This window comes from Pinus tabuliformis, chromosome 1_1, assembly GCF_031772625.1.
Source record: "Pinus tabuliformis cultivar Carrire ecotype Pingquan chromosome 1_1, CPIR1, whole genome shotgun sequence".
In the NCBI taxonomy this organism is placed as follows: domain Eukaryota; kingdom Viridiplantae; phylum Streptophyta; class Pinopsida; order Pinales; family Pinaceae; genus Pinus; species Pinus tabuliformis.
The window spans coordinates 151,497,241-151,523,195 of NC_142297.1; the positions used below are offsets into that span (position 1 = coordinate 151,497,241).

Below are 25,955 nucleotides of genomic sequence, written 5' to 3' on the forward strand. Positions count from 1 at the left end.
TGCATGACGAAACGAAGAATCGTGCGGACAGGCGACTTGGGTAGGGCACGTCGTGCACGACGAAACGGTGGAAATGGTGAAGTGTTGAGGTTGTGAACGAAAGTGTGACTCGTGCGGAGGCGCCCGTGTGTGGCGACTTGGTTACGACGAGGCGTGCCCAAGTTGGGCAAACAACACGATCGTGCGACGAGGTGAATGAAGGGTTGGTGAGTTGTGCGGCGACCGTGCGGAGGCGCCGACGAGCTGGGCAACCAAGTTTGCCGAAGTTGGAAATTTGGCTAAGTGTAAATTTGGGGTTTCCCAAGATTTAACTTGTACTTATAAAAGAAGATTATATATATTGATTCATGCATACTCATATTGCAGGGAGTTGCCCCTGTCTTTATACTATTGTGCATTTCTATTGTATAATGTTGTTTATGTGAATGTTATGGGCTTTCACTGTATAAAGGATAAAAATAATACTTGGTAACGAAAAATAAACTAAGTATGGAATGTTAGGCGTAGTCTACAATTGTAAGTATTGGTGAAAAGAAATCGATTGGTAGTGCCGCACCTCGCTATAGTGTGGTTGGAAGAGTATCGCCAGTGTAGGGGCGTGACAGGTGGTATCAGAGCTAGTGTCGGGGAGCTAGTGCTAATGTTGAAGTGTTGAAGCTGATACGCACCTGCACTTCATGACAAGTGCTATCAGCGCTGGTCCAAGTTTTGCAGGAAACTTGGTGAACTGAATCAAGGAGCTGATTCTACAAAGACCGAAGACTTGAAGGGAGTTCAAGTTTTGCAGGTGACAGGTAGAATATTAGGGTGATTCAGGTGAATGGTGAAACAGGTTAAGTAGAGGTGAAGCCTTGTGCTTGGACCAAGCTGAACGACAAGGCATGGCAGGTTTGGAAGAATGCGAAGGGAAGCTCTTGCTTACCTTATACAGGTTGAACCGGTTGAAAGAAGAGAATCCCAAATTCGAAAGAAACTTGAAGTCTTGGAAAAGAATGTTGAAGACGAACTTCTTCAACTTGGTTGGACAATGGAGCAAGATGAAGTTGCAGATTGTGCTGAGAGGGAAGAGGAAGCCGTGATGATTGAGGATGTTGCAAATGTGACAACGATGAAGGATGAACTTGAGATTGATCAAGTTGGGCCAGGATCGTGTAGTTTGCAGACATGGATGGATGAGGATACTCACTTGGAGGAGCCTCATGATGATGATGTAAGTACTATTGATACTTGCGTTTCATTTGAGCTTTTGGGAGATGAACCATATGCAGGGAAGAGCAAAGTCAGTTTGCCGATGCAAGGGAACATCTTAACATGGATGTCTATGATGAGACCTTGTATGAAGAAGCAAGGATTGTTGATTGTTGCAGGACTTGTTGGGGTTGTTTCTGACCTTATGGTAGAAGGTACAAAGGCCCGTGACAAGGGAGGAACATGATGATCGTTGCGAAGCATTGGGTCATGCTTTAGCCACATGGAGAATTGGCTAAGTGCCCGACATGACTTATGGACATATTGAAGGGCACACAGTTGGGTATGATGATGCTTGGGTGGACTTCTCATGGCGAGACCAAGAGCAAGTCTTGGTGGAACCTTCAGTGGGGGGGCTATGATGGAAGGGACTCGTGATGATGATGATATGGTTGGGTGACCGAGTTCACTAGATCGAATATGCAGACTTGGATGGGATTACCGATTGTTGTGATGGGTCTACTTGGTTGGACTACATGGGCAACTAAGTCATGGACATCAAGTTGGAGACATGGAGCATGGAAATCTTATGCAGGGACATGATGCAGGAGAACTTGTAGAGGTGTCACTTATGGGCATCCAATGAGGAGTGCCAAGGCAGGGATGTTGTGCAGGTGGATTTGCTGGTATGACATGGAGAGGACTTATTTATGAGCTGATGGAGAGGTTGTGCACTTATGTACAACAAGGCCATGGACTTGGATGGAGTTGTGAGCAGACTGTGGAGCATTCCTACTACATGGAGAGCTGAGCCATCTTGCATAGACCTTTGGGCCGAGACTTGTATGCTTGCTGGGATGTTGGTTGGAGATGACTCATGGAGCTCATGATGACATGAGGTTTTGACTTTGGGACTTCATATATGGTGGACTTAGAGGATCTGATGCATTGAGGAGCTGAGGTCAGAGACTTTGATGCAGGATGGGGTGCATACTTTCGAGCACATGTATGGATGTAGCTTGAAAGAGCGACTTGATGTGGAGGATAGATATGAGACACTTTGGAGTGATGGAGTTACAACGACGATGGTGCCTTTGTGGCAACACTTGGGCATGGGTTGAGCTGAGACTCAACCACCTTCGACACATGGGGGTTGATTGATCTATGATCATGGGCAGCACATGGATAGATGAGACAGGTGTATACTTGTTTCTATGGCAGACTTGAAGGATGGAACATACAGATATGATGGAGGTTGCTTCATGGACCTGGATATGGCACATCGAGAGTCGGAGTTTGATGAGATGATCTCTTCACTTTGAAGAGATGGATGTTTTGTAGATGGATGATGATGTTGGATAGAAAACATCATGGACAACATGTTGCAGACGAGATGGAGATTACTTCAAGGACCTGAGCATGGATTACTTGTATGGAGATGGATTCTTGATCGAGTTGAGGATGTGACAGAATGTTCAGAGAAACGACTGATGGTGGCATGAGGATGTTCACTCTCATGGTTTGAGCTTGATAGTTGAACTGGTCACCCGACTAGTTCAAACATGGGGACCGGTAGTGCACAGAGATGTGTTACCATTATGTTGGAGTATCATGGCAGCAGTTCACATGAGGACGACACATGATGAGGTCAACACGATATGTTGCAGTGGGCACGTAGCTTGAGATGGAGGGACCAGCCTTCCACGGTGGGAGCAACATGTGGAGATTGTGACAGGGTTGTTGATGATCATGGATTGGGATGATTTTCGATGTATGACATACTGATGGGGTGTATGCCTTGGTATGGATATCTTGGTGACAGATGGTTTCTGGGATGAGATATTGTCGAGGACGACAATGACTTCAAGTGGGGGAGGATGTATGGACCTACGGTCCGGGTCACCTTCACTGTGCGAAGGACGGGTGAGGAGCTCCTACGAAATGTGAATCGAAATGAACATTGGATGAGTTTATACGATGTTGGGCGAGTTTTGAGGGTGGTCCCATGAGTTGGGCAGGCTGACCTTCCACTCGGGCGAAGGCAACATGTTGAACGAGTTGGCTTAGGTGTTGGCGTGGGTTGGCCGAGTGACATAACCCACCACCCGCCCGTATATATTGGAGGGTGTTTGGAGGCAAACGACCATCATTTGATCAACACGAGTTCGAACAAGGAGTTTTGTAGTGTGTGGATGAGCTCGCACGACGGGCAGAACTTGGGTGGAAAACTCGTTTAGAAAAGTCGGGTGAAAAACTCGGGAGAAAAACTCGGGCGAAAAACTCATGCAGAAAACTCGGGCAAAAAACTCGTGCAGGAAACTCGTGTAGGAAAACTCGTGCGAGGTCGTCGGATAGAACTCGGGCGAGGTCGTTCAGGCAGGACTCGGGCGAGGTCGTTCAGGCAGGACTCGGGCGAGGTCGTTCAAGTAGAACTTGGGCGACGTCATCAGGTAGAAAACTCGGGCGAGGTCGTTCGAGTGAACCGGGTGAGGTCGTTCGGGCGACCCGGGTGAAGTCATGTGGTGACCCGGGTGAGGTCGTTCGGGCGAAATGGGTGAAGTCGTGTGGCGACCCGGGTGAAGTCGTGTGGCGACTCGGGGGAAGTTGTTCGGATGAACGAGTTTGGGTGAACGGGTGGACGTGCGGACGGGCGGCCGGGTGAGGGTGCGCCATGCACGACGAAACGAAGAATCGTGCGGACATGCGACTTGAATAGTGCGCGCCGTGCACAATGAAACGGTGGAAACGGTGAAGTGTTGAGGTTGTGAACGAAGGTGTGACTCGTGCGAAGGTGCCTGTGTGTGGCGACTTGGTTACGACGAGGCGTGCCCAAGTTGGGCAAACAACACCATCGTGCGGTGAGGTGAACGAAGGGTTGGTGAGTCGTGCGGCGACCGTGCGGAGGCGCCGACGAGCTGGGAAACCAAGTTTGCCGAAGTTGGAATTTGGCTAAGTGTAAATTTGGGGTTTCCCAAGATTTAACTTGTACTTATAAAAGAAGATTATATATATTGATTCGGGCAGACTCATATTGCAGGGAGTTGCCCCTCCCTTTATACTGTTGTGAATTTCTATTATATAATGCTGTTTATGTAAATGTTATGGCCTTTAACTGTATAAAGGATAAAAATAATACTTAATAACGAAAAATAAACTATGGAATTTTAGGCGTAGTCTACAATCGTAAGTATTGGTGAAAAGAAAACGATTGATAGTGACGCACCTCGTTATAGTGCGGTTGGAAGAGTACCGACAATATAAAGGCGTGACACAAACCATTGCTAAAAATGCGAAATACATCATGCAAATTGTGATCGTTACAATTTTACACAAATTTTTCCGCAAGTTGATTATTTTTGGTACCCCTTCTCCCACGTCTTCGAAAAAGGGGAAAATGTTTCCATTTTGAACGCTAACAATTAGTTAATTCAATTATCACTTAAAAATGTGAAAATAAGAAAGTATTTGGTCCTAGTAGCTTGAGTGGTTTCAAGCACGATTTTAACCAAGTTCATTATTTTGGCTACTCCTTATCCCATGTGCGAGGAAAAAAGAGAACTTCTCCATTTTGAACATTAACACTCATTTAATTTAATAATCACTTTAAAAATGAAAATGGAGTATGTTTTCTTATTTTAGTGGGGTGGTGAGGACGATTTGTTCTCTAATTTCAAGGGACATGTTTTGCTATTTGTGATAAAGTGTAAATATTTTTACTATGAATATACATCCTAACCAAACTCCAAAAAATTATCAATTCACTATAATTAAAAAAGTATAAAAAAAAAAAAAAAAAAAAAAAAAAAAAAAAATTAAAAAAAAAGTATTTATAAGATGCAGAAATCATCTAAATAAATTACTTCAATAACTTATGAGGTCATCATAATTTAAAATAAGACATTTATGAGTTTGAAAAAACTTCACTCTAAACGAAGCATTTATGAACTTTTGAAAATTATTCGATCATTGTTTTTGGTTTTTTTTTTGTGAAATTTGATAATATAGTTTTTGATAAAATTGTAAATTTTAGTTATCTAAAACGCACCTTTTCTCTTTTTGATATTTTTCTAGTGAATTTAAATTTTATTTAAGTGGGATTTTTTAAAATCATAAATTTCAACAATATAATCTATATCATTTGAGTGTTTAGATTTTATAAAGATGTTAAATTTATTTATACAATTAAAAACATATTTTAAATAATTAAAATTCACAATCTTAAAAAACAAAATTACTACTAAATTTTTAACTATAGACCCAAAAAAGAAAAGAAAAGGAGAAGAATAGATCAAAGGGTAATTGTTATAATATGTCATCCCTCTCCTTAAAAATAAATTATAGGGAAAGAAAGAAAGAAATCATTTTAACGTCCAAGAGGTTAAAAGTATCCTATGGGACAAGCCACCAGACAAACATATTTATGCATTTTAACTTTCAAATTAATGATGAGCACCTCCGACTTCTCAACAATCCACTCACTCAATAAATTATCCCAACCATGAGCACCCCCAACTTCTCAAGAGTCCCCTCACTCAATAAAATATCCCAATATCTATTTGTCATGGTATTTGTGTATTTGTACAATCTGCTCACTTAATAAATTATCCCAATCATGAGCACCCCCAACTTCTCAACACTCCCCTCACTCAATAAAATATCCCAATATCTATTTGTCATGGTATTTGTGTATTTGTACATACTCTCCTTGAAGGCTTCACGTGCTAAAATAAAATACACACTCTTTCTTCCCAATCTTCGTGCAAAAAATACACACTATTTCTTCCCAATCTTCATTAGGTCTTTTCCAATGTCCAGTTTCACAATGGACTTGGTGAGGGTTAGTCGACAATGAGAATTTTGGCTCTCCATGATATATTGGCCCCTATCTATACTTTTTGATGATGATTGTAGGTGGGATTAAACTCTTCAATATAATACTTTTCTTTCTCACTACCCCTTTATCCCAAATACTCTTGTGGAGCTTATCAATGAAAAAAGCTTTTATCTATTACCATTAGTGGGACAACAAAATGTCATTGAAGACAATATTAAGTCATCTATCCTCTACTCTTTTTAAATATTTTATGAGCCTCACCATAACAAGTGCTTCAATAGGGACAACCCCCATTTCACTCATCATTATATCATAAGGGACTGGAATTTAAATTTTTAATTTGTTTGGGATCGAAAGTTTTAGATTTTCTCAATTTACTTTCATTGTAAGTCAGAGGTGTCACTAGCCCATAATTCGCACCCATGGAGAACAATTGGAATCACTAAAAGCCCAAAAAGAGTTTGGGTAGTCTTCCAGTCTCATACCTCTGTTTCTATGCGCCTATTTTGAAATGCATAAAACACTTTCCAACCTCCTAAAGTCCAGTTCTTTCTACAACTTTCCCAACATAGATTTTATTGAAGTCAAATCCAAGGTATTTGTAATCTGCGACTTCTTCAAAACTTTTGCCTTCAAAGTGAACTTATGATGATCATGGTTTCTTTTGTTAGAAAAACAACCACTTTTGTCTTGCTAATTTGTACTTGCATCCCACCTTTTTACAAAATTCTCAAGGGAAAGTAAATGCTCTTGCAAGCCAAGAGCATATTTACCTATCAAAATAAGGTCATTTGCGTACAAAATAAGCCTTATCACAAAACCACCCAAAAGGGCACCATCACTATCTTGATTGTTTAACCGGTCTTCAAGTTTGTCAATATATAGTCCAACAAATATAGATGACAAAAGCCGCCCTTGCTTGACCTCGATATCACTCCTAAAACTTTCAGATATGCAAGTTGAAGTTCTGATTTTGACTTTAACCTTTCCATATAACCTATGGACAATTACTTTTAGATGTAAAGGAACCTCAAATTTTTCCATTTTGTATCATGTTTATCCAAAACATGTCAAAAACTTTCTTAATATTTCGTTCTAAACTCTTTCAACAAATTTACTCTTCCTTCCTTCTACTCACTTGGAATTCTCTTTTCTAACACATTTCCACATAATTTTGCAAACAAAAGATTTATCATTATCCTCTACCACGAATGATTGCGGATTCTCTTTTCTAACCCACATTTCCACATAATTTTGCAAACAAAAGATTTATCATTATCCTCTACCACGAATGATTGCGGATTCTCTTTTCTAACCCATTTCCACATAGTTTTGCAAACAAAAGATTTATCATTATCGTCTACCACGAATGGTTTGCGGAAATAAACGCAACACGATTTACGAGAACGACTCAATCGCTGGTTATAGAAACACATCAAGTAAATTGTAAGGAAGAGACATCGTAAGAAGATATGAATGCGCAATTTAAGCACTTGGTGGTGGTGCCGCGTGGAGAACGTGCTAATGTGTTTGGTCCACAATAGATAATACCTTTTTAAAAGGTCAACAATATCACCCGACTTTCTGGTCACAAACTTGAAGTGTGGCGGTAAGGCTGGTAGGGACCATGTCATTTTAACCATTTGGGACAGAACACCTGTCGAGTGTATGGTCCCCTATCGTTTTAACCATTTGGGACAGAACACCTGTCGAGTGTATGGTCCCCGCACTTTTTGCCCGTTTAAGAAATCCGTACTGTTCTGACATGTAAATGATGTTGAAATCGCCCCCGACTTTAATTGGATAATTGGATTCTGGCTGAAATAAGGTAATGGCTGCTTTCTATGTTTGATTTTATTGTATATTTAGCCAAATTCCTTTCCATTTACAGCGGGACCGATCTGAGGAATAGACCCCTATAGGGTAATGGTCATGGTATGCGAAGAATAGCTGAGAAACTGTACGGGAAATCGACACAATCGGCAACAGGCACCGGGCCAATAAATAGACAGACAGGAGACAGGTAAATTGATGCTGTTTCGCTTTAATGAGAGATTGATGAGAGGTCGGGCCAACAATCATATTATCGGATTCTCAAATTCTGGGTTCAAGAAGTGGATAGGTTATCGTTAGCAGCCATTGATGTGTTTCAATTTTAGCGCCGGTCATTTTCTCAGTGATTGATTCGATTCCCCTGTTCCGATTTAACCGAGAGTCTCTGATTGATTGTTTTGAGGGGAAAAGGGAAAGGAGAGGAGAAGAATGGTGAGGGGAAAGACCCAGATGAAGAGAATCGAGAATGCGACCAGCAGGCAAGTTACGCTTACAAAGCGCCGCAACGGGCTGCTGAAGAAAGCTTACGAGCTCTCGGTGCTCTGCGATGCTGAAGTGGGACTTATTGTTTTCTCTTCCAGTGGGAAGCTCTACGAGTTCGCCAGTTCCAGGTATGTATGGTTAATTTGTACTGGTGTTGTATGTTCGACTGCCTTGTTGCAGAAATGTTTGATTGCTATGTTTTTATTTTTACACGTTGGTTGGCCGATTTGTAAACGATATTTTAGCAGAGAAATCTAAGCGTTTTGGGCATAACATTCTGGTTGTTGACTGCTGAATGGTCAAGCCATTAGCCAAACCATTAGCCAGTCGTTATTTTGGATTTCGAAGTCTAGGGTTTCTGATTGGTTCTTCGATATTCCATGCATACATTTACTAGTCGACCGTTATGGAGTTGAGGTCCAAGCTTCGACTGTTTCGATTACATATAGTTTTTTTCTTTGAAACTCTTCACGTTGTCAGGAAAATGTTTTCATTTCTCTCAAAATCAACATAGACCTTTAATGACACTTTAAAGGGGATTAGGGTTGTTTCTGCAATGCGACAGGACGTGAGGGAGTTCTGTGTATCCATTTTTATCCAGCCCTAATTTATATCCACTTATGTGTGTCGTACACATACGCATGCTACGGTTGGCGACCAAAAATATAGTGGCCCAAGTGTTCCAGACTCAATGGTTTCCAACATCAAAATTTGCGCATTGTGCGTACCTGGTTATTGTTTTTTCAATCAATTTATAAAGAATGATCAATTTATAAAGAATGTTGTGACTTTAAAATCTGTAAATGAACGGAGTATGTCAGGCCAGGTAACTCCACATTGAACGAGAGACAAAACTGATTGATCTTATTCATTAGGTAACTCATGTTTATATACAAAAATAAAAACGGATCAGTTCATCTTCTAGATCACTGTCCAGTTCACCCATCCGTTTCGGATTAGGTGTCAACATTCCCCCCCTTAATCTGAAGGGATGTTGGTGAGTCCAAGCATCGTCCTGAATCTTTCAAGCTTTTCTCTTCCAAGCGCTTTGGTGAAGATGTCTGCAATTTGCTCGTTTGTGGAACAATGACGGAGATGGATTGTTTTGGCCTCAACATGATGTCGGATCAGATGATATTTAGTATTGATGTGCTTAGTACGATCATGGAACTTTGGATTCTTGGCCAACTTTATTGCAGATGTGTTATCAATCATGAGTGGAGTAGATTGTATTTGTTTTACTTGCAAATCTTCAAGAATTTTCCTGAGCCACACAATTTCTTTCGTTGCTTCAGCTGCTGCCACGTATTCTGCTTCTGTTGTGGAATTAGCTGGTACTGATTGTTTGCGTGATCTCCAGGAGACAGCTCCTGATCCAAGACTCATAGCATATCCTGAAGTAGATACCCCAGTTTCTTTGTCTCCATCGAAGTTTGAATCAGAGTATCCAATCAAGTTGAAGTCGTCCACCTGTGTATACTTGATTCCAAGGTCTTGAGTTCCCTTCAAGTACCTTAGAACTCTTTTTGCAGCAGACCAATGTCCCTCACAAGGCTTTTGCATAAACCTGGAGAGGATTCCAACAGCAAATAAAATGTCTGGTCTGGTAGTAGTGAGGTAGATAAGACTTCCTACAAGCTGTCTATACTTTGTTGCATCCTCAAATTCCTTTCCTTCAATAGATGTGAGCTTTAAGTTTTGTTCCATTGGAGTAGAAAGGGGATTGCACTCTGTCATGCCAAATCTGTTTAACAAATCTCCAATGTATTTCTTTTGAGAAAGAAATATGGACTTTGGATGTTGGGTTACTTCAATGCCAAGATAATAATGAACATAGCCCAAATCAGTCATTTCAAAAATTTTTCCTAATTCTTTCTTTATGGATGCAATATAGCTTTCATTGTTCCCTGTCATTAAAAGAACATCTACATATACCACAAGATATACAACTGTTTTGCCAACTTTCTTGACAAATAAAGTTGCATCATCAAGATCAAAATGTTTGAAGTTGAGTTTCAGAAGATGCTCAGTTAGTTTTTCATACCAGGCTCGTGGTGCTTGTTTGAGGCCATACAAGGACTTCACAAGTTTGCATACTTTTTGTTCATGTCCTTTCACAGCAAATCCTTCAGGCTGGGACATAAAAACATTCTCTTTTAGATCTCCATTCAAGAATGCAGTTTTTACATCCATTTGATGGACTTTCCAACCGTTCTGAGCAGCTAGTGCAAAGAGTGTCCGGATGGTGGCCCATTTTGCTGTGGGAGCAAAAGTTTCCTCATAATCGACCCCTTCCTTCTGTGCAAAACCTTTTGCCACAAGCCTAGCTTTGTGCTTGTCAAGTGAGCCATCAGCTTTGTACTTGTTCTTGTAGACCCACTTGCAGCCAATTGGTTTGGTTCCAAATGGAGGATCAACCAGCTTCCAAGTGCCATTCTTTATGAGGGCATCATACTCCTTCTGCATCGCTTCTTTCCATTCATCATGAGAAGCAGCTTCTTTGAAGGAAGTTGGTTCAAAATCTGTAGACAAGTTCAATTCACAATCATAAGTAACATCCATATCAACAGGTGAATTAGAGTTATCTACATCACCTCCATCTTGTCGGTTTGTATTTCCGGTTCATGTTTTTCCAATTTCATCAGGATGAACACTTTCAAGTGTCTTTGTCAGCCACTTTGGGGGACCTTTCTGAGATGGTCCAGGCTGTTCTGTTGATTGAGTTGGGTTCGAATCAAGATTGAGTCTCCCAATTCTATCAATTACATCACTTAAAGCATCATCCGTTGTTGGAGTGTCATGCAGGGGAGATTGTTTTTCAGAAGAAGATTCCACATGTTGATCTAGTATACGAATCCCCCCTTCAAGATGTGGAATCTGATTATCAAACTCTTGGAATGATTTCGGTTTTGTGAATCTATCCAAGCGATCAAGTTGCCGCTCAACAACACTGTCAGATTTGGATGATTCAAGAAAAATGACATCTCTAGATAAAACAAACTTTTTATTTACTTCATCATAAAGGCGGTATGCTTTAGATGTGTTTGAATACCCCAGGAAGATACACTTACGACTTCTAGCACCAAGTTTGTTTCTATGTACCTTTGGTATTAAAGCATAACATGTGGAACCAAAAATCCTGAGATGTTTTACCGAAGGAACATGTCCATACCACAATTCATAAGGAGTCTTGTTTCTTATAGCACTAGATGGACATCTATTCTTTATATATGCAGCACATAGAATAGCATCAGCCCAAAACATTGTCTTTACATTTTTGAAGAAAAGCATGGATCGTACCATATTCAAAATTGTTCTGTTCATTCTTTCAACTACACCATTCTGTTGAGGATTATAAGGTACAGTTGTTTGATGTTTAATCCCATGTTGGCGAAGATAGTGTTCAAATTCATTTGATGTATATTCTTTTCCATTATCAGTGCGAATAGACCCAATATGAGATTGTGCATCATTTTCAATCCACTTATGAAAATTCTTGAATGTTTGAAAAGCATCAGATTTGTTCTTCAATAAGTAAACCCAACACATTCTGGTGTAATCATCAATAAATGTCATGATATATTTATTTCCATTTGCAGAAGGAACAGGCATTGGACCACATAAATCTGAATGAATAAGTTCAAGCTTCCTATGTGCTCTTGAATGTGAATCATGAAAAGACTGTTTGCTATGCTTTCCTAGAATGCAAGCATCACATTGTTTATGTTTTCTAGGAATTGTAGGCAAACCAACAACACCATTTTTCTTCAACAAGCAGAGACTATCATAGTTTAAATGTCCAAATCTAGCATGCCATAATAAACTTGATGGAAGTGTACCTTCATCATGATGAGAAATATATGAAAAATGTTGTGCATGAGCAGAGGTTCCTTGCAGTTTAAGAAGTCTTTCTTCTTCTATACCTCTCATGACAAGTGAATGGTCAGATGCCTTTCTTACCTCAAGCTTTCCATCAAACATATGAATGGAGTGACTTTGCTGGCGGATGTGGACCAGGGACAACAAGTTTCTCTTGAGCTGTGGGAGATATAGAATATGATCCAGAAGAAAGTCTGGAAGACCAGGCAGTTTAAGCCTAACTGTGCCAAGCCCTGATGGCTTGATTTTTGACTGATCTGCAAAGTATACTGCTCCATCAACATTATCAGTGAAATCTTCAAAAAAATCTTTCCTATGAGTCATATGACAGGTTGCTCCTGAATCAAGCAACCAGTCATTTTTCGAAGAAGTAAGTGAAGCATTAAACAGATCTTCATTTACTCCAATGTTACATTGTGCCTCAATATAGTGAGCGGATTCAGGTGCTTTACCTTTGTCTGTGTCATCAGTTTTACCTTTCTGCTGATTTCTTCTCTGCTCAATCTTTTCCCATGGTAGCTTGCATGTAGAAGCATCATGAGATCCATTTTGTTTGCAGCGAATGCAATGTAAGTCTGCCTTTTCTTCTTGAGGGTGTCTGCCCCCCCTGCCTCTGAAATATCTTCTTCTTTCTCTTGAATGCATACTGTAACAAAATATCTCTGCTGATAAAAAAAAATTGTGCAATATTACAACTGCTTTGAATGAACAAGACTGTGCATAGGCATTCAAATCAAAAGGCTGATGATTTTAAATCCTTTCATCAGCATCTCCAAGTCTTTAAAAACTATAATCCTGTGAAACAAATGATTTGTAGACAGGCTCAACCCCCTTAAACAATGTACATATATAAATGTTGTTCCAACGCTTACTGCAATGCATATGTTGTCATATACGACGTATTTCAATGCAGGGTTCAAAGGTTTATCTGTCTAACAGTACAACGAAGCTAACTTTTGCAGCTTATCTAGTGCATTCTTCTCCACACAGAGAAAAGGTTTCTATTTTCCCCATTTCATGTGAACATAATAACATCATAGAAGGAGAGTCATTGGTTGCAGTGCAACTTGAAGGTTCTCATCCCACTGTCAATGGTTTGAAAAGATCCGAGGAAAACTCTACAAATCTTCAAAAAAAAAGCCCAACGGGAAAAGCTGCAGGAATAATAATGAAAGTCTAGCAAAACCAAGTGATTTATTCTTTCCGTACGAGTCCTTTACGAGTCCTTCATTGAAAATGCAAATAATGGAGAAAACCGAATCTTGGGATCAGCCGCAGGCTTGTTCTTGCTATTTGGGAGAAAACCATTTTTATTTGTATGCAATCCTCTTACAAGAACTTCGCTAGAACTCCCCTCTATTAAATGCACAACAATTCATGTCGCAGGGATCATGGCAGAGGAGGGCGAAAGCTCTGACAAATACAAGGTAGTAGTGAGGCTGGTTCGAAAAAATTCAGAGACGCAGGAAAGAAAATAAGAGACTTGGCAAGCCTCGGGATTAATCCACAGTTTATCACCTTTACTCATGTCACTATGGAGTTCGACAAGTACATCTGCGTACGGGAAACTGCTCCTGCGAACAGTGTTGTGATCATTGATATGAATATGTCTATGCAGCCATTGAGAAGGCCTATCACGGCAGATTCAGCTTTAATGAATCCTAACAACAGAATTCTCGCTTTAAAAACTCAAATACCTGGCAGTACTCAGGATCACTTGCAAATTTTTAACATTGAGATGAATGCAAAGAGGAGCACGGTTCATCAGCAAAAACAGTGCATCAAAATCACATTATCTTAGCAAAGAGGAGCACGTTTTAAACTTTCACTGTTTCAGCAAAAATTGTTGCGATTTTATTTTCAGAGATCTGAATATACAAGGGTTTCAGTACCTCCTGCTGTCGCTTCCATAGCAGTCGAAGCTCAAAACGTACCCTTCTTGCGTTACATCGAAAGGCAGCTCGTAACGCTCCAGCATCTGCTCAGGATTCCCGTATTCAGTGCAATAGGTGGGCTGACAAATAACGCAGGGGCAGTGCGCAGTCTCAGGACAGAGGTTTCATGAGGCAGCAGAAACCTGACAGAGGCAGGAGTTATTTCTGGGACCTGTGCTCTGATACCATGTCAGGCCAGGGTAACTCCACATTGAACGAGAGACAAAACTGATTGATCTTATTCATTAGGTAACTCATGTTTATATACAAAAAATAAAAACGGATCAGTTCATCTTCTAGATGACTGTCCAGTTCACCCATCCGTTTCGGATTAGGTGTCAACAGAGTAAAACCATTGTCCAGCTTTACAATGGAGCATAAAATTTGTTTAACCTAAGACCAATATTTATTTAGTTATGGATACATCCAACGAGAAACACTTGGGCACAAATGACATTGAATATAACACATAGACAAAGGCCGAGTGACTTAACCCAACAGTAGTGGTTAGCCAGGGTAACTACTGTCCTCTTGTACGGTTGTCTGTCGCGAAACAAATCTTAGTTTGCATACTGAGAGCCACTGAAACAAACTTAGTGTGCAAGATGATACAGTTTGTAGATATGGAAATACGCAGAGAATAAATTCAAAATTAGCTAGCAATAGAGTGAACAGCTTTCTTTTCGTTATTGAGGAACAGTTAAATAGATTACATAAAATATTAAGGAAGCAACAGTAATAAATAACTTTTCATTATTGAGGAAACAGTTAAATAGATTACATAAAAGATAAGGAAACAACAGTAATAAATAATTCGAGTAAAACTCAACTAAATTCAATTAACTGAATTGAATTCAAACTAAATATGACACCTAGCAGACAAAGTAAGGACAAAAGATTAATGCTCGTAACGGAAGTGTGATTAATTCAATAAGATCAGTTGTGTATGTATAGTGTTTACGGCTAAGGCAGTCACATATTACTTTAAAGTCTTTGAGAAGAAGAGGAGTAAAAATTGTTGCATGTCCAATTGCCCTCTTTTCACATTCTGCAATTATCCCTTCGTTTGAGTGATTGAATATTACTTTAAAGTCTTCGAGAAGCAGTGGAATAAAAATTGTTAAGTTAGGAGAAAAAAGTACATGTCCAGTCACCGTCTTTTCCTATTCGGCAATTATCTCTTCATTTTAATCTTTGCCAATGTTGGATTGAAATTATTCTATAAGTGGTACGACACACTGCTTTTCTGGGTTCATTTCCATGCAACATTGGTCGGGTGTAGAGGTTGAGGTGATGAATGTCAACATTGAATCTTTGCCAATGTTGGATTGAAATTATTCTATAAGTGGTACGACACACTGCTTTTCTGGGTTCATATCCATGCAACATTGGTGAAGCGTAATTCATGGTGCACACAAGACACATTAACTCTCCTCCGTTATGGTGAGTAGGATTTGAATCATAGTTACCAAATTCGGTAGAGTTATGCTGAAGAGTTCGAAAATTCGGCAGTTTGGTTCGATTCAACCACTAATAAGTCATATTGATTCAATACGAGTAAAATAGTTTGTCAAGTCGTCCTACATATGCGCTTCACTCATTCGGTATCAAGTTCCAATTGAATGACGACTTCACACCAGCCTCTGTCAGGCCATGGCGAACTTTGAAATTTTTTTTCCCATATCAATCTCATTTCCCTTAAGTTAATATATAATCGCAAAGCCTGAGATGCTTATTACCCTGCTTTGTAGATTTTGAATTTTCCATGGGATTTCTGTCAGTCGCACTTCTAAATTATGTTGGCACCCCACTATAAATTGAATGCACCCAATGCAACATCCAACCCATCTCTCACTTTAAAAACAAAGCAAACACAAGAATCACAACAAATAAATTTAAATGCCCTGCAGTTATAATGACTGTAATGATATGAAACCTAGGAAAAGAAAAATAATTACTTAGTTGTATATAAAGGGCGGGTAGCATTTGTTTTAAAACATAGTTACTGCTTTAGCCCATTACTTTCGGGTCTTTTAGCCAGGAAAACATGGTAAAAAGTAGTTTTTTTAGGGCTTAGCATGGTTACCTCGTTGTATGCGAACGACAGTTGACAGTTGCTTGAAAACCCGGTTACCGCTTTGACATTTGCTTCAAAACCCAGTTACCGCTTTAGCACACTAATTAGGAAGTTTTTAACATCTTTTTTTTTTTTGAGTTTAGTGTAGCCACACTTCATGTACAGGAGGAATGAAACTGTGGCATAGTTTGTGAATGTGCTTAATTCTTTTCCTTTTCTCTGCAATCCATGTCAAGGTGTTATATGGGCAATATATGAGCAACATGAGTTCCTAAACATTTCCTTGAATTGTTTTTACGAAAAAATATGCTTAGAATTTGTATCTTATACGTATGACGGGGATATGTTTGGCCTTGGTTTGAGGCTAATTATAAGTTGTTTTCCCAAGTACTTCTCAAACGGTTAATAGTGTGTATTGGGCATTATGCCATTATACTATGTGTGCATAAGTGATATTCTTAGTTATGTTCTACATATTGTGTGTTCTTATTAGGTTATGTATATATGATATTTCTAAATCATTTTTTTAATATTTTAGTAATGAAAAGTGGTAATTATTAAATAATTTTTATAATTTTATAATTTATTTTATTTATATAGAATGTATTATTTTTTTAATCTATGATTTATTATTTTCTATAAAATTTATCAAAAATTAATATAAATAAAATTATTCTCAAACTAATTAAAAATTAGTTGAGCAATTTGTTGGGTTGGAAGATAACAATTTTCATATCCTGTTTTTTAAAATGTCTAATAACCTTAGACTGATCTGCGCCATTTAACAAATGAATAGTGATATCTTTAGGAAATACATTATGTGTGAGTGTATGCAAAATTATGTTATTGAATAAGTAGTCATGGATCTCCTCCACTAATGTTGTAGTACAATTTTATTGGGCTAAGTAAATTTATGCAAAGTATAGACATTGTGCACATCCTTACTTAAATTTATTGAATCTAAACTATTGAAATGATACAATTATTGTCAATTATATCATTGATAAGATTTATAACAAATTTACAATCATATTACTAGTTCCCTTTTGATTCTTAATAATCATATCAAATTTTTGTAGGCATATGTAATCCACTTTATATGTTGTTGATACAAATGTAGTGATGATTATTCACGGCACACCATTGTGCACATTAGAAAGCACCCATATTGTGGGCCAACTCTTCCAACCAAGCTAACCCTTGTACCTCAACATCTAGGCATTGAGTGTCCATTATGCAAATCCAAAGGATGATGATCTTGTGAGGTTCAAGGAAGTGTCCTAAGAGCTCAACAACGTTTGGCATGTATGACCCCAAGAATGCCAAGTTCTAGCATGCACACTCATGCATCAGTGGACAACATGCACCCTTTGAAATGACCTATTCTTGCTGATATTAGCAACATCTAGGGCCCAATTTAGAGGCTTTCTTGTGCACTAGGAATGCTAACAACATCTAGGATCGTCATAAATACCCAACCATTATTTTGTGCCAACAATTGTACGTATTGGGCATGATAGATACACTATCATCAACAATTATAGGATTCGATTATTGTCAACAATTGAATTGTGATCTTTTATTTAAAATAGATTGTTATATATACTATGTATAGAATAAGAAATCAAATAGTTTGTTATTTTTATCTTTTCTTTTATATTTATTTTCACAAAGCATCATATAAATATTTATGGAATTTTGCATACGTTCTTACGTCTTAAATTACTATGTGCATATTTTATTCATCAGCTTAACTCTTTTTTATTCATTATCCCACACCCCCATATTGATCAATTCAATTTTTCTAAGTTATCCTTTGATTTTCATTTTTGAATTAGTTCAATTCTATATTCTCCATCTTGATTTTATTGAGAGGAACTACATATATTTTTGGTTGTTCTATGAAATACTCATTTATTAAGCAAACAATTCCAGCAATCTCGAACAACGTGCACTAACATATGCGCCTGGCACCCTATATTGAACTGTTTAAAATTACTCTTAATAAGGTCTTAAAATGATATGTGATAATTTTTTGGTGTTGTAATAGAACACCACTCAAGGTGTGCCTAGAAAAGAAACTACGTCAATTTTAAAAATGTTAGTCAATGTAGACAAAAATCATTACATTATATTTGATCTCTTGAAACGCCTCTTACTACATGACACCCCCATTGAATTGGACAAGGTTGAGGTTAAACACATTGAGTGGGTGCAAAATATGTGAACATAAGTAATGATTTATGCAAGTAGTTTTTTATTCCCTTAAAATTCTGTAGGTCATGGATGTTACTAGTTGGTGAGCAATTGAAAATGGAAAGATTATTGTTGGATCAATTTTTAGTCCATTTTGGCTTTGGTTAAATCTATGGTAAATACATTTTTGTTGTTTAAGTATTTACTAACTCTTTATAATGTTCCAACTAATATGTCAAAAATGGTACAAGTGTTACATATTAATAGCAATAAAAAACAATCAATAACATTGACAACCATGTAAACAATCCTCATTGCATTTTAATAATTTTATTATATAAATATTTTGCAATTTTACTAATTTAATGATAAACAAATTTTGAATTAATTATACTAAATTACTTTAGTAACTATACTTGACCTAAACGATCGTCCAAGCGTGACAATGTTAACCATTCTTATCTTTAGAAATTGAGAATCCACCAACACTATTTATGTATAACCTTTATTTTAAACTGGCAGGATAGTTTATTCAAATAGTAAAAAGTTGGATTTAAACATGTTCATTATAAAACAAAACAATCGTTGACTTCACCTCTTTATCTTTAATATTAAAGTTTCATATATTGCCTCATTTGAAAAAATAACATCATATAACTCTATGCTATGTATAACTCTATGCTATGTTCAATTGTATAACTAGTTAAGGGAACCCAGAATTCTTGAAACAATTATGCGTAGTTCTATGATAAATTATCCTACATCTACTTTCTCTGGTGTGATTTGTCATGTTGCATGGAAACCTCGAGTCATTGTATAGAAGAAAGGTTCGTCATCGGAAAATGCAACTCTCTTCCCTACTCAAACAGTGAGTAATGCTTGTCGTGACGCATTGTCGAGGGCATATGACGTTCCACAATTGGAACTAAAACTAAGTGTGATTATCTTCGAGAATGTATTGAACAAGTTTTTCTTTATCCTGGTCAAGTAAACACGCATCTGCAGGTATTGCATACAATTATAATTCGTTGATATAATCTTCAAGGACGACGAACCGATGCACAAGTCCTTATTCTTGCTAAACCAACCCAAAGAGAAGAACAAGGTTTAGGATACGTTTTGTTCCCCAAAGTTATGCTTGTGGACTACTACGTCTGATATTAAATCTTGTGGCTTCCGGTACCAAAAGAAGCAGTAGTGAGCAAAGTAAATTTATGAAGTGTTTTAAAATAAGAGAGGCCAATGATCTAACAGGGGTAACCTATCTATAAAGGAGTATTATAATACTCCTTTATGTATGATAGTATAAGTCTATTTTAATTTGGAATCTTTAAATATTAAAAGAAATATAAAATTAATAAAAATAAATGTTTTAACAGGGAAATTTTCTTTTAAAATTAATAAAAATAAATGTTTTAACATGAAAATGATATTGAATAAAATAGATTTATTTAGGTGTGTTTTTTTTTTTTTTTTCTTTTTATATATTATAAATCTTAATATTTGGTTTTATGCCCTACATTGTCACTATTTTATGTTATGAAATATTAGTTATTGTTGGCTGATAAAATATAGTTAAAAATAGTGCCCAATAGAAATGCCTAGTCTTAAAATATATTCTGAGATATGATTTACTTGGAATTGTGTTATTTTAATGTATATATACATTTGTGAATGAGTATTACTTAGATTACACCAAATTTGTTATTATTATTACTATTATATTTTTAGCTTCAATATTGGGCTGTAAAATGCATCTTACATTTCTCAATGCTAGTAATTAAAAGCTATTCATTATTTATCCATAATGAGTTACAGAGTAGATAAATAGTAAATTATTTGCAAAAGAAAGAGCTCAGTGTAGAGAATGTTGTTTGCACTCACTCTTGGTGAAGGAAAGCCCGATCTTAGGGATGAGAGCAAAGGAGCAATTGCTAGGCAAGTCACCTATTGTCACCTTTGGTGGACTTTCCTCTCACTTGTTGGCCTTAGCATCTTGAAACAAACACACATACAAATAGATATGAAGTGTAAGAAGCAAGAACACAGTAGCAATAAACCCCCAAAGGGGAAATTCATTAGATTATGCCATCCCCATGTTACATTTATGTACAACTTGCTTCTTATATAACTATTGGTAGTCATAAAAGTTATGTCAAACTCAATTATTCTATTTTAACCAACCACATAACAATTCATCCCTATGGTTAATCTCTAACTAACTTCATTTCTAGTATCACAAATAGGAGTTACTCCAACATACTCTCCCTTAATGAGTATTTGTAATCTCAATACGCATTCTTCATCTTTATTTTCCATGCTCACTCTTTTTTGTTTTTATGTACTTGCAAAGACAAAAACTTTCACTCTCCTCGTGTAATGACTAATCATCATCATAGGTTTTCTGTGGTTGACCCATAACCACTACACCTATGGGTTTTTGCACACGCTTATCCTCAACTATTACAAGTGGTTTTGACTTACAACTAACAACACTTTACATTGTGTGGTTTCTACTGACCACAAACATTACTCTACAAAAAGGTTGTGACAAAGTAGTTTTAAGAGTACCATGAACTTTTCAACATAACAAAATTTGGGAGGATACATATCTCATCAAGCATTCATTAAGATTGACCTAGGTACATTCAAATAAGATCGATAAATTGTTTAGGGATGTTTTATATGAATCTACATTTTCTTCTTAGGGATGTTGTTTCCATCTGCATTTACATTTTGATATACACAATACTATTATTCTTGCTTACTTATTTTATTTCTTCATCCCTTGTATGGTTTCCATCTTTTTGTGTTATGTGTGTCTTCTTCTTTCGCTTTCATTTCCTCAGACTGTTACATCTATTTGTCATTGCCTTTACTACCACATCGTTCTTTTTCTCATCGTCTTTTTCATCATTTCTTTTGTTCTTTGTTGTTGTATCTTTATCACTGTTATCAAATTCTTTCATCATTATGTTTCCTACTACATCTCTTTATTGTTTTTTGCTGCAACCTTCTTCTATCATGGAATCTTTTTTTTTTTCCTTCATGTACTATGATACTTCCTACAGACAATTAGATATTGATGTCTATATAAAAAGGAATCCATTTACCGAGATACATGAGTAATATTTGTTGTACTTGCTAGTTCTCTAAGAATGATTTAACGACAAATACACTCTCTTCATTATGATTTGGTCCTCAACTTTTAAGATTATCCCAACCTTTTGGGATTAATATGCCTCACTTTCCCTCTTAATCAAAGACTTGACTTCTTTGATTTCACATCAAGTTAGCATATGTGTACACTTGATACCCTCGTACCCACCCTAGTGGTTAATTCCACAACTTGACATCACGTCCTCTCTATTCATAAGAATATATATGCTACATGATTACTACGTGTGTGAACTTATTTGACAAGGCTTACAAAACAACAGGGGAAAAAACTTGTCTAAGCTTAGCATTTTACAGGATCAAAAAATTTCTAAGGTGTCGAGTACAACAAAAAAATGTACCCATTTAAAAGGAACCTCATTACATCGTTTCAAATAATGTGCAAAAAGAATTCAAAATGCTTCTCTATAACTCACAATGTTACCATTACTCCATGGTACTACTTAAAAAATTACAAACCCATTACATATGCTCATTTACATCTCATGACTATACATACATTTCTATATTAACTTTTCAACTAAATTCTTTTTTCTTACATTTGAAGTGAATAATTTGAACCTTCATAAATCTTTAATTCATGCACATTAAATATGCAAAACCCCAAAATAATTGATGCATATCCACTTACCTTGGAATTTTAGCATTACTTTCAACTCCATCCTTAATTAATTACAGAGTAAACCATTTACCCTATGTGAAGATAAAGAAAACAATGACCACTAATCTAACACTTATTCTATATATATATATATATTTTTTTTTTTAACTTCAAAAATGAATAATTATCTCAATCACCCACATCTTAACCTTGAGCCTAGCTTATATTTTACTCTTCATGCATTTAATAAACTCAATTCTCAATAACCCATGAGGTGTAGACCAATTGGCTTGTGTGGGGTTTAGTCTACACCAGGTCACAAATTCAAATCTCATGGGGATGAGGCGAGGATGTGTTACAGCTCACAAAAAGATAGAAAAGAGAGATCAACGCCTCAGAATTCAGCCTCTTCAAGGGGGCAACCTCCTTTACATGACACAAATGAGCAATTCTTGGATGATACAAATGAAAATACCTCCTTTCTATATATAGGAGTCTAAGGGGTCATAACATAATCAGAACCGACATAACAATAATAATGTAAGGGCACAATAATAACAATAGTGGGCTTCTATGTGGCACAATAGTAACAATATGGGCATTACATGGGTACATCAATATAATAAGTGGGTTGTACTAATAACAATAAGGGTTTACACTAGTAGTATAGGGGCCTAACATGCCCCTCCTTCAAAAAGCGTTGTCCTCAACGCTTGAGTAGTTCTTGATGCTTCTGTATAAAAGTCTTGTCCTCCCATGTGGAATCTTCAGCGGGTAAGTTCTTCCACTTGATGAGATACTCTGAAATTGATCGATTTCGTAGCTGTCAGGTTCTTGTTTCTGTGACTGCTCCAGGTTCCAATATGATTTTTCCTTCCTCTTCAATTTCTTGCAATATTGTTTGAATTGGGATCTTTTGCAACTTTTGAATAAATGGCCATACTTCTTCGTCCCTCTTCCATTCATCTCTTGCTTCATTTATCCAATCTGGTTGGATAATAGAAATAGCACAAAACAATGTTCCACATCCTCATCCTTGAAGAGTCTTCAATGTTGTTAAAAGCGCGATCGGGATTAAATCGGCGCGGGGAACGAATCGGAAAAAATCGGAAAAATCGGGAAAAAATCGGAAAAAGCGGGAAAAAATCGTTTGGTACAAAAATATTCATTTTTTTTCATTTTCATTTTTTTTCAATTTTTTTAATATCTAAACCATCTACAACATAAAATAAATACATTGACATATAAATATGATAAAAAAACTAATATATAAGATGTTTAATATCATTTCTAGCGCTAAAATCACACATAACATTGAATCATGTCCTGAATAGTAAGTCCTGACTCCTGAGTCCCAACTCAGCCTCAAAATATCAACAAAAAATATGATAATGTATCTCATCATGTCATAATGTCATATACAATAAAATGAAAGTCTAATCCTATTGATTTCCTCTGCCCCTCTTGCGAGAAAATGCCACAGCTTTCCCTTTCCCTCTAGATGTAGATGCTGGTGCCCGTGCAGGTGGAAATGGCAGTGGAGTCTGATGTGCTTTAGACGTTGAAGAACTAGAAGTAGGAGCTATAGGAGGTAGACCACGTCCTCTACTGGTGGCAGGGGTAGCCCAGGCAGGTGGTGTCACCTGGAAACATTACAATCTCCCAATCCTGAAATCCTGAAAAACTGATAAGTCTGCTGAATTTTAAATGAAATCTAAAATTCTACTTTCTCCATATGAAATCCAATGAGGCTGGAACCACTCTCAAACATCCTGAGTCATTTCATGGTAATGTTAAAAATTTAAGTAAAAGGATGAAAATGAAGATTAAGGAGAATGTCACTTTTACTTTAAGAATTTAACATTACCATGAATAGCATATCCATACTAGGGCCTAGACTTGATCATTAAGCTACCCCACTCAAAAATTATTTGTTTCTTTCAAAAAACATTGCATGAAAAAACCCAAAAAAAGTTATAAAACTATGCTGTCCTGAGCCCCCACGATTTTTTCGTTAAAAATCGCGCTTTTTTTCGAAAAAATCGCGATTTTTTTAAAAAAGCGCGATTTTTTCAGTAAAAATCGGCAAAAATCGCGATTTGATCGGCAAGGTGAAAAATGAAAAAATCGCGATTTTATCGCGATTTTAACAACACTGGTTCTTGATGCTTCTGTATAAAAGTCTTGTCCTCCCATGTGGAATCTTCAGCGGGTAAGTTCTTCCACTTGATGAGATACTCTGAAATTGATCGATTTCGTCGCTGTCAGGTTCTTGTTTCTGTGACTGCTCCAGGTTCCAATATGATTTTTCCTTCCTCTTCAATTTCTTGCAATATTGTTTGAATTGGGATCTTTTGCAACTTTTGAATAAATGGCCATACTTCTTCGTCCCTCTTCCATTCATCTCTTGCTTCATTTATCCAATCTGGTTGGATAATAGAAATAGCACAAAACAATGTTCCACATCCTCATCCTTGAAGAGTCTTCCCATTCGGTAAGGTCGCCATTTTTTAAGTGCATGTAGTATTTCCAACATTTCCTTCTCATAAATAGTTTGCTTGAGATGTAGCAGTAAAAATACCCAATCACCTACATCAAAACATTTTTCACTATGATGTTGATCTACCTGTTGTTTCGTTTGATTTTCCACCGAAGTGGCGTTATCCTTTAAAAGTTGGAGAACTTGTTGTTGATGCTTGATGTGATCTTTCTCTGCTTGAACCTTTTTTTTCTTGATATGTCCTTCTATCTCTAGAGTTTGAGGAGTGGTAATTTCTTCCAATCCTTTACAAGATATGGTCGGATTCATTTTTTGATGCTCGATGTGATCTTTCACTTCTTGAACATTTTTCTTCTTGATATGTCCTTCTATCTTGATAGTTTGAGGAGTGGTAATTTCGACCAATGAATTACAAGATATGGTTGGATTCATTTCTTCTTTCTCGATGTGATCTTTCACTTCTTGCACCTTTTTCTTCTTGATATGTCCTTCTATCTTGAGAGTTTTATGTGTGGTAATTCTTGTCAATGCTTTACAAGATATGGTCTGATTCATTTATTCTTTCTTTGGGGTGGGGTCCTGGCGTATATCCTCTTCTTTTGATGTTTCTTGATCCTTTTCTTCCTCCTCTTCATATTCTATGTAAAATAATTTCTTCTCAGCACACTTATGACTTTTAGTGCATTTGCTATCACAATTGTAACAAAGCCCTTTTTCTCTTTTTTCTTCCAATTGTTGTGGTGTAACTCTTGTAGGTTGTGGAAGGCTGGGAGAAACAACACTTCCATCTTTATAGTTGTGAGGGGTATGCTTCTTGGTTTCCATAATTTTGCTTTCCACTCTGTCACAAAGCCCTTTTACTCTTTCCAATTGTTGTGGTGTTGCTCTAAAGAAGGTGTTGCTCTTTGTATCCTCATAATGTGCTATCATTTTCTCCGTGAAAATTGACCACGTAATAAGTTGTTTACGAGAACAAAGCCCTTCATACCATAAAAATTGATCTGGTTCTAAATATGAAGATGCAATACATACCTTTTGTAACAATGGTACACCACTTAGATCAAAATATTGCTCCATCTGAAGTATCCAATTTACCGGATCCTTGCCATCAAACTTCTTGAGCTTGCTTTTTCTTGATTTTAGGAGCTCGATCTTGAAATGACTGTAACTTTGTACTTTTGGATCATTCAGTTCTATAATTGCGATCTGCAGTAGCCCTCTGCGTCCTCTTTCCAATGCCACCAGTCTGATCC

At 37.2% G+C, this 25,955-nt stretch overlaps 1 protein-coding gene across 2 annotated transcripts in view; it reads left to right on the forward strand.

Moving 5' to 3' along the window:
* The first annotated feature begins 7,840 nt into the window (after nucleotides 1-7,840).
* Nucleotides 7,841-25,955, forward strand: part of LOC149212058 (MADS-box protein SOC1-like) — a 232,254-nt gene continuing 214,139 nt past the window's right edge. The window contains exons 1-2 of one of the 2 annotated variants that reach the window (XM_089391672.1): nucleotides 7,841-8,045; nucleotides 8,267-8,466. In XM_089391672.1, the coding sequence (XP_089247798.1) occupies nucleotides 8,285-8,466 (182 nt within the window). In that variant the 5' untranslated portion in view covers nucleotides 7,841-8,045; nucleotides 8,267-8,284. Of the gene's footprint in view, nucleotides 8,467-25,955 lie in introns of both variants that reach the window. The other variant, XM_089391673.1, reaches the window with a different exon arrangement.